General features: G+C 54.9%; 1 protein-coding gene across 1 annotated transcript; it reads left to right on the plus strand.

The window, feature by feature from the left end:
- Nucleotides 1–4,736: 4,736 nt before the first annotated feature.
- On the plus strand, nucleotides 4,737–7,114 carry HSBP1 (heat shock factor binding protein 1). The gene is made up of 4 exons (XM_075537023.1): nucleotides 4,737–4,894; nucleotides 5,218–5,284; nucleotides 6,265–6,385; nucleotides 6,991–7,114. The coding sequence occupies exons 1-3, from the start codon at nucleotides 4,850–4,852 to the stop codon at nucleotides 6,381–6,383; spliced, it is 231 nt and encodes a 76-aa protein (XP_075393138.1). The 5' UTR covers nucleotides 4,737–4,849; the 3' UTR covers nucleotides 6,384–6,385; nucleotides 6,991–7,114.
- Nucleotides 7,115–9,366: the final 2,252 nt, after the last annotated feature.

Below are 9,366 nucleotides of genomic sequence, written 5' to 3' on the forward strand. Positions count from 1 at the left end.
CGGTGGAGAGTTGGTTTCTTTTCCATGGCAATAAATGGTTGTCGGTGGTGCACACAGCTGACTGGCCTGGAGTTGCTCTCTGGCCCTTCGTGCTGTGTCTCACGTGGTGGAGGCCCCGTCTGGCCTTAAAGCAAATCCATGCTTGGGGGAACCATTCAGGGACCCCCGCCAGTCTCCTGTGGGCTGTGTCCATATGGCCAGGGCACCAGCTCACAGGACAGACTTTCTGTTCACTGACTCCCTCATTGGGACAGAGTGAGCACTCCCCCTGGCACCCCTCCCTGTGTGAGCCCCCCCCTCATTGGAAGGTGTGACACTCTCCCTGGGCTCCCATACTGAAGCATAAGGTAGCACATGAAGCAGAATGTAGCCTCAGCATCGGAGGGAGGTTTATTAACAACCTGTCATACGCCTGGCCCAGCCTTGCTGAGACCGAGGAGGGCTTGAGACATTTGCTGATGAAGAAAGAGCAAGGACTGCAGCCTTTGGTCTGGACTACAGTTCTATGTAAAGAAGACCAAACACTCATGAATGGACCAATAGGTAGCATCATAATAAATGGGGGGGGGGTAGACATTGTCAAAGACTTCATCGTGCTCGTGGAAGCCGCGGTCCAGAGAACGTTGGATGCACTGCACTGGGCACCCCTGCTGCACGGAGCTCTGCAAAGTGCTGAGGAGCAAGCGTGTCGCTTTAAGGACTGGGGCGCACTGATCCAAGCCACGGGGTTTCCCAGCATCTCCCAAGGGGTGAACACTGGACAGCGCCATCCTCAGACTGTGCCATTGTTGCAGGCACTGTGTGCATCCAGCTCGTCCAGGGCCTTCCTCTCTTGGGCCGCCCTTCACTTTCCCGAGCAGGACGTCCTTCTCCGGGGACCAGTCTCTCCCGACCCCCGTGCCCAAAGTACGTCGAGGAAGCCTCTCACCCTCCTCGTCTCTAAGGAGCATTCTGTCTGCACTTCTGTCCACACAGATCTGTCTGTTCTGGGAGTCTGGGACTGGCTGTACGGCCTTTCAAAGGCATGGATTCTTCTTCCTTCTTCGTGAATCCTTGTTCACAGTCCGGCTTCCCCAAGCACACTGGGCTTGGCGAGGGGTGCGGAGGGCTGGTCCTCCGAATGACATCTTTGCTTGCTAACACTTTGAAGACGTCTTGTGCAGCCCAGAGCAATCAGAAAAGTACCTTAGAGGAGGGATAAGCTCCTTGTAATCAAACCATCTCAAACAGCGAAAAGAGAATTACAACATGCAATTAACCTTAGAAAGGGCTAAAGTAAAAGGGGGGGGGGGAGCGAAGACAGCTGTGCCACTTAACCCTTTCATGCCCAAATCTGTAATGGGGGGTGGGGGAAAACCCACTGCCATCATTCTGACTCCCGGTGAGCCTGCAGGACAGAGCCGGGCAGCCCTGTATGGTTGCCAAGAGTATAAGACTTCACAAAGCACCTTGCTGCATGGTTCTCTCTCAGAGCGCCTGGTGGGTTCGAACTGCTGACCTTTTGTTGAGCAGCCAAGTGGCAGTGTGTTTTCATTGTTCTTTTTCTCACCCACTCTTCCTCCTTTCCCATGTCTTTCCCCTCCCTACCTGCTCCCACCCTCACCTTCTGTTCTTCAAAGTCTTCTTGCCTTTCGTGTGAAGCCATTCATTTCCTGGGTTCTTTTATTTTCCTTGAGAATGATGATGTCATGAGATGTTGACTGTTGTGTGGCTTGACTGACTGTGCTGGGCGGGTTCTCCAGCTTTGTCTGTGCCAGGAGGTGGGTGACAGATGCGTCATCGTTTTTTTTGAAGGGGGCCTAAGAGTGCCTCCTGTGTGGGGACCACAGTTGGCTTGTTCCTCTCTCCACAGACGGGGTTTCCAATCGTTCCCATCATTTTCCAGTTGTAGAAAATGCTGTGAGACATGGGGTGTGCACACATCGATTCCTGTCCTTAGGGTTTCTACCAAGAGGTTGCAGCGCCAGAGGCTATTTGTATTGGCGTTTGGTTAAGAAAGTGCCATACTGTTCTCCGTTGTGGCTGGAAAAAAAAACAGTATTTTTTTCAGGTCATATAGATTTTGTTACAATTATGTGGGACAGATAAGTCCCGAGTGGAGTCAAGTGGTAGAATCAGTGTGGTACGGGCCATTTCTCCCAATTCACGTAGTTATCCATGCTCCACCAGGGGGAAATGTCCCAGGATGGGAGCTCCCCAAGGAAACTAAGAGGCTGACAATCTTGGTGGGCGATACATACTCCACTCCATGGGCCCCAGAAAGATTAAATGAAAGTCAAGAAGACAGGGCATCCAGAAGGTGACTCGCGGGTGCCTTGCACACCATGCGGTTGCTCTGCTGAGGGAACGATGCTGTTAGGTTCAGGATGTACATGAGACAGGACGACACTTCAGCAAAGCTCTCACATCAAGCCCCACCACGGAGCCCTTGTAAGCTCGTCTTTCCCTTCAAGTGAAAACAGCCCTGAGCAGAAGACCTCCAAGGACAGAGGTCCAGGTCTGCCTGCTGTTTCTGTCAAAAAAAAAATTTTTTAAGTCAATCCGGATGAAAAAACTCTCAAATCTTCAAGTCCACCTTGAGTCAGAATCGGCTCATGGCTCTGGCATTTGGATTTAGTGCAAGTTTGTGTCCCTATGTTCCTTATGGCTGTAAACCAGGACGGCTCAGAAGATGGCTGAGGTCCAGGGTGCAGGTGCCCAGACTTCTATCCTCAGGGGTCTAGAGCAGTGTTTTCCAAAGTGGGCGATACCTCTCCTGAAGGTGGGGGATAAGGGGCCGCTAGAACGATGGAGGGGGTGCAAAAGCAGATGCCTACACTTTACCCTGGATTGTTTGTGGGCTATGACCCAAACATGTTTAATTGCTAGGGGGTGCTGAGTAACTTTCTTTCTTCCCTTTTTTTTTTTCCTGGAAAGGGGAATAGTAAGCTAAATAAATCCATTTGGGAACCTAAGTCAGAAAGCCATAACGTCCATGTAGCCTTGCTTCCTTCCTATCTGAATGACGAAGCTGATGGTGAATATGGAAAGTACTACAGACTGCCAAAAGAACAACAGCAGCAGCAAAAATCTGTCTTGGAAGAAGTACGGCCAGAAGACTCCCTAGAGGCGAGGAGGATGATACTTGGTCTCACGTACTTTGGACACGTTGTCAGGAGAGACCAGTCCCTGGAGAAGGACATCATGCTTGGTAGAGGGGCAGCGAGGAAGAGGCAGGCCCTCAAGGAGATGGATGGACACAGCGGTTGCAACAATGGGCTCAAGCTTAAGAACTCTTGTGAGGATGGCACGGGGCTAGGCAGTGTCCGTTCTGTTGAGCACAGGGTTGTTATGAATTGAATCAAAGGCACCAAACAGCAGCAGCTTCCTGTCTAATGTCTGGGAGGTCCCGAAAACTTTCTAAGTCGCCAGGATGATAGGGATGGAAGGGGGCATGGAGAATATTTTCTAGCACAAACGGGTGTCCCAGTAGCAAGTGAACAGAATCCCAGACCACGTTTGCAGATCTCCCTAAGCTAGTGGTTCCTGAGCAGGGCACCGTCTGCGGAAATGTTTGGTTGTCACCCTAGGGGGGCTGCTGGTACGTCATGGGTTAGAGGTCAGGGATGCTGCTGAACATCCTGATTGGCAGGGAATTGTCTAGCCCCGCATGCCAACAGTGTCGTTGTTGAGAAACCTTGCTCACAAGGCTCAGAAAACTCATTGGATTCCGGAATGATTGAGCCAGCAGAAGTCAGTAGAATCAGAAAGCACTGCATCTACCAGTGATCACAAATTTGATGGCCTTGTTTATGTTTCTTGACCCTCCGGAGCTGTGTTTGCAAACATTTAAAATGGTAACCATTATGTCACACGGGTCTTCTGAGAATTCAGCTACAGTGCCGGGCAGAGCATATTTTAAACAATTGGGTTCAGCATTTGAATTAGAGTGCTGGTGAAGAAAACTGGAAGTCCCCTGGACGGCCAGAGGACAAGCAGATCTGCCTTCCAAGCAAGGACGGACGGCAAGACTTCCTCTGAAGTGCTTTGGACATGTTACTGTGAGAGGCCAGTCCCTGGAGAAGAGCATCATGCTTCGTAGAGAGGCGGAAAAAGACGAATGCCCTCGACGAGATGGATTGGCACAGCGGCTGCAGCAATGGTCTCAAGCTAAGAACTATTGAGAGGATAGCGCAGCACCGAGCAGCGTTACCTCACGTTGCCCTTGGGGTCACTATGGGGGGCGTCAGCTCAGCGAGAAACAGCAGCAACAATGAAATGCGATGGCTTCCCCTTCCCCTTTTTTGACTAAGGATCTCACTAAAGTCATCTTCTTGCCGTCTCCTCCTGGCTATCACCTATTGCCCCAAATCTGTCTCCTCTACAAGAAAAAGAAGTAGCAGGGGCGGGGCTTGAGGCGAAGCCCGAGGGGCGGGGCGAGTCCGCGGGGCGGGGCCGGGGCGGGGTCCGAGGAGCTAGCCCTGGAGAGGCGGAGCGAGGTGGAAATTGACATGGAGGGGCGGGGCAGAGCGTTGGGGTCGGGCCGATGCAGGGACCGGGTGAGGCTGGGCCAGGTGGGACGATGCCATTTAGGGCGCAGAGGGAGGGACGGGGCGAGAAGAAAGGGAAGGGGCTAGATCAAGCCTGAGGGGGAGGAAGATGTGGGGCGAGGAGGTGGGCGGGGCCTCGCCTAAGAAGGGTATCGCGAGAACTTGAAGACCGTGCCGCGCAAGGCGAACTACACCTCCCACAATGCAGCGCAGTCTCGCGAACATCTGTCGCGAGAAGAAGCCGCTGGGGCGTCTGCTTGGACAAACGGGAAGTGTGGGTGACGGTCCGAGACCTCACCGCCAAGCTGGGAACCGGAGAGATGGCCGAGACCGACCCCAAGAGCGTGCAGGATCTCACCTCGGCGGTAAGGCCGCGTCCCCGGGCGCCCTGAGGCGCCGTGTCTGCTGGCGCCGTCGGACCGCGGGGGGTAGGCCCTTCTCGCCTGCGACCCGCCTCCCGCACCCAAGACCCCGGCCCCCGCCGGCGCCCCACGCCCACCTCTCGGCGCGCGCACGCCAGCACCCACCTGCCCACCTCCGCGCCCTTAGACAAAACCCCACCATCTTGGAACCCGCCTGGAAGGGCCCCTGGGTCCCTGCCCACCTGCCAACGCCCGGGGCCCAGGCCTCGGCCCCCCAGACGCAGACCCCAGAAGGAGGCCAGGGATGAGAATGCCTTCTTTCCCAGGTCCACACGCTGTTGCAACAGATGCAGGATAAATTCCAGACCATGTCTGACCAGATCATCGGGAGAAATATCCTTTTGGCTTGGCCTCTGGCTGGACCTCGGATCCCGAATGCCGGGCTTGTAGGTAGATGCACGAGGGGCAGGAGCCCCGTGGTGCCGGGGGCTACACATTCTACGGGGTCAGCAGTTCGAAACCACCAGCCAGCCCGAGGGAGAACGACAAGGCTCTCTACTTCCTTAGAGTTTCGGTTCCGGCAGCCCACCGGGGAAGTTCTCGCATGCTGGGTAGGCTTGCTGCCCGGTAGGCTTTGTGTGAGCCAGGATCCACTGCATGGCGGTGCATAGGAGACGTGGTGGCGCAATGGGTTAGGCGCAGAGCTGCTAAGGGCAAGGTTGGGCGGTTCAAACCCATAGTTGAGGCAGTCTGCACCCTTAAACTCAAAAACTCATTGCCAATGTGTTGTTGCTGCCAACTCGCAGCAACCTATAGGAAGGGCTGAAAGAGTTTACCTCTGCCCCATGGGGTCAGAATTTGCGCGCTGGCAGTGAGTTGATCTTCCTGGAGGTAGAGGGTTTCCAGTGCTGCGATCTTTCTGGAAGCAGTCTGTCTTGTCTTTCTCCCCCGGGTCAGCTGGTGGTTCCAACCACCAGCCTTTCCCTCTAGCAGCTCCGGGACTTCACCTGCCGCAGGGCACCTTAAGGAACTTCTGTCTTCCCACCGCCCTGAGTGGTGTGACTGCTAAATGACCCACCCTGTCTGTAGTCTTAGGACTACAGGGTCTCACCCAGGTGAAAACTGTTGGGGGCCAGGCGGGTAGCAGTGCCAAGGATTTGGCCATGGGGTGGGGGTGGGGGGGAACGCGCTAGTCTTCCCAGTATCCAGAGAACCTAGAAAACCAATTAATGATCATATAAGGCCCAGCTGCAGGACCCTGGGAAACCCAAGTCATGACTGGTGGTGGTGAAGGCCGGGCCGCAGGACCCTGGAAAGGGGGTTGGAAGCGGGGCGTGGGGATAGGAGGTGCTTGTCCTCCTTAACGCAGTCACTTGATGACATGAGTAGCCGCATCGATGACCTTGAGAAGAACATCGCCGACCTCATGACCCAGGCGGGAGTGGAAGAGCTGGAAGGCGAAAACAAGATCCCCGCCACGCAGAAGAGCTGAAGGTGAGGAGGGAGCCAAGGGCAGGGCTGGCTTCCCAGCAAGCACCCCGTCAGTGTGCCGCCCCTGTGGACTCCCCATAAGCAGCCCTGGTGGCACAGTGGGTTGTGTTGGGGCCGCTAGCTGCAAGGTCAGAGGTTCAAGCCCCCCGGCTACTCCAAAGGGAAGGCACAAAGCTGGCTCTGAAATCCACGAGGGCAGTTCTAGTTTGTCCAGTGGAGCTGCCGTGAGTCAAAATTGACTCAATGGCAGTGAGTTTGGGGCTCTGTTTCTGTCTTTGCTTTTTGGTGGATTCCCTGTGTGGACCCCGATGATGGGGAGAATGGTCTCTCCCTTGACCTGGCAGTCCGACACCCCCTCCTCTAGCATCGCAGGATCAAAGCGTTGAAGGACGAAGGCAAACAGAGAGTTACAGGAGGCGGGGGCGGCACTCTGCACAGACTTCCCGCCCAACCTGCTATCTTTCTGCAAGGGTGGGGCACGAGGTGGCGGCGAGGTGGCGGCGTGTCTCCTCCCCGCGTGAATTGGGAATGGGTTGGCAGCTGCAGACCCTTTATCCCTGCCCTCCTAGAGCAGTGAACGGTGCTGAGGTCTTCCGTCTTCCCAACAGGCTGCTCCTCGTGTGTACCGAAGCTTGGAACGCCGTCTCGACGAGACTAGACCGATGGTTCTTGGCTCGTGGCTCCGCTCGGTAGACGGGTTTTATATTATAAAGTGTGTGTTCCTACCAGAAATCCTACCGTTAGTTTTCAGAGTGGTTTTCTTATTTTTCACTCCCCTCCCCCACTTCTTCGAGCGTGGTCACGTCACACCGAGTGGCCCTCCGGCAGCTGTCAATCAGCAGACCGTCCACCCCACGAGTCCTCCGAGATGCCACCCTGCCCATGTGTCCTCATGCGGTCGTTGTCTGTCCTTGTGGAACCCTCGTGCTGTCAGACACACAGTGCCCTGTGGTCTCCATGTTCTCTTCTTAGATACTAGCAAGCCCTCCACTCATAAGTAGACCTGGGGGCTGTGGGTGGGGTTGTCAGTCAGGTTGGGAGTGACCATGGGATTGGCACCACCCTGGCGGTGGGCACCACTTTTCCAAGTGGCCAAAACATCCAGGAGTTGCTCATTCCGAAATGCCTGGCACGCCCAAGCTCAGAGCAGAGGGCCGGCCCTACTGGGGCCGTCAGAGGCTGGGGCCTGGTGCAGAGGTTCCTGGGAAGTAACCTCTGCCACCGCTCCCCTGCGTGAGAACGTCTCAACCTGGAAAACAGTCACAGCATGCGTAGCTGGACAGAACGTGGAGCCCTTTGTCCGAGTTTTGCATGAGATTCTGATCCCCAAGTAGAGACCTATCATGTTCGTTTGGAATAGTTCGCCTACAGTAAGCAGGCAGGATTTGAAAGCGTGCTGACCCCATCATCTCTCGGAGCTGCTGGTTGGGGGGCCCTGGCATGAAAGGGGTGCCGGGCTGGGAAGGGGGCTCCTGTCCACACACCATGGGCGGAGCAGCAGCGTTAGTTCAGATGGTGGGCACTCTTGTCACACATAACGGCCACACCTGGCAGGCTTCGTCCTAGGGGCCAGTCTGGCTTCCCATGCCAGTCAGCAGAGTGGGCCTGTGTGACGCCAGACTGAGAGGCAAAGAAGCTGAGGGCGGAGTGTGGGAAGCCGCAGTGGACACTGGTTTGACTAGGTTCCCAGTCCGCAGGTCCAGGTTGCACATTTATGAGGACTGAGAAAGTGCATCCTGCTGGGACTGACCCTGTGGAGTAACTGCTGTCGGTGCCCATGGCTGGGGGTGGGCCAGCCTAGGAAAGAGCAGATGGAGAACGTGGGGCAGAGGAGGAAGTGTCCAAAGGCAGGCTCCCCACTCACCAGTCTGCCCTGAATAAACGTGTCTGAAATCCTGCTGTTCAACCTTCCTCTGTGTCCAGAGTGGTTTATTCATCTCCCACTCTGCGTGTCCCCAGGACACGCCGCCAACCCAGGAAGGAGGAGCTGCTGGTGGTCGGAAGCCACGTGGGCAGCCATGGGGGCTGGGGTTGGCTGAGCACTGACACGAAACACATTGGGATGTTAGCCGATCACTGATCGCCATTGTACCTTTTAGATCTTGAGATGTTAACTTGACAATGACTGACACCGTGCCTCTTCAACACGCCATTCCCAATGTCGGGGACTGGGTTGTTGCCCCCAAACATAAACCAAGTCGGCGAGGCCATGATTCCCTTTATTTCCCACTGGTCCTCCAGTTTGTGATCTGCTGTCCTCTCCATTTCTGGGATGTATTGTAAACCCTAGCCTGTGTGTTCTTGAGGCAGGACTGGGGTGGATGCATCTTCAGTCACACCCTTGCTTGATGAAAGGAGAGAGAAGGGGCCTTTCCACCATCAAGAAAGAAGTCCTGGGACCAGGGGTCTGTGCTGAGAACCTCATAGGCCCAGGGGAAGGTGGATGCTGAGAAGCAGGGACATCTCCAAGGGACAACGCTTCCACAGATAACAAGAGAAGACCTTTCCCCCGCAGGACCCACACAAAAAGCTTCCCCCTCAGAGATGGCATTCTGAAGTCAGATTCAGAGCCTCCTAAACTGTGAGAAAATAACTGTCCGTTCGTTGAAGCCACCCCCTTGTGGCTGTGCTCCGGCAGCTCCAGGTACCCAGTATACTTGACCCAGTTGACTATCCCTTACAGAATGATTGAGACCAGTCCATTTCAGCTCACTTGTGCCTGGGAAATGGGTTTTGCACATTCTGTTTAGTTTTTGACAACTTGAAATATTCCTAGACGCATGCTTAGTACACTCCACGTCCCCACTGAACTAGAACAGCTAAACTATGCCAGCGAGACACCCAACACACAACTTGGGGTTCAAGTCACAAAGGTCCAGGTGGTTCAGACTTGGGCCAGCTTCCGTTCGGAGACACCCATTCATCCTAAGTTGGTTCCGATGGAAGTTGAGACCCCCACTTCCTTTTAAGTTTTCATCAAAATT

The sequence above is a fragment of the Tenrec ecaudatus genome, chromosome 18 (genome assembly GCF_050624435.1).
Source record: "Tenrec ecaudatus isolate mTenEca1 chromosome 18, mTenEca1.hap1, whole genome shotgun sequence".
NCBI lineage: Eukaryota > Metazoa > Chordata > Mammalia > Afrosoricida > Tenrecidae > Tenrec > Tenrec ecaudatus.

Coding starts and splice junctions, on each gene's coding strand:
- HSBP1 (XM_075537023.1), top strand. CDS start 4,850: ATGGCCGAGACCGACCCCAAGAGCGTGCAGGATCTCACCTCGGCG. Junction 4,895..5,217: donor TGCAGGATCTCACCTCGGCG/GTAAGGCCGCGT, acceptor CTTCTTTCCCAG/GTCCACACGCTGTTGCAACA. Junction 5,285..6,264: donor TGACCAGATCATCGGGAGAA/ATATCCTTTTGG, acceptor TAACGCAGTCAC/TTGATGACATGAGTAGCCGC.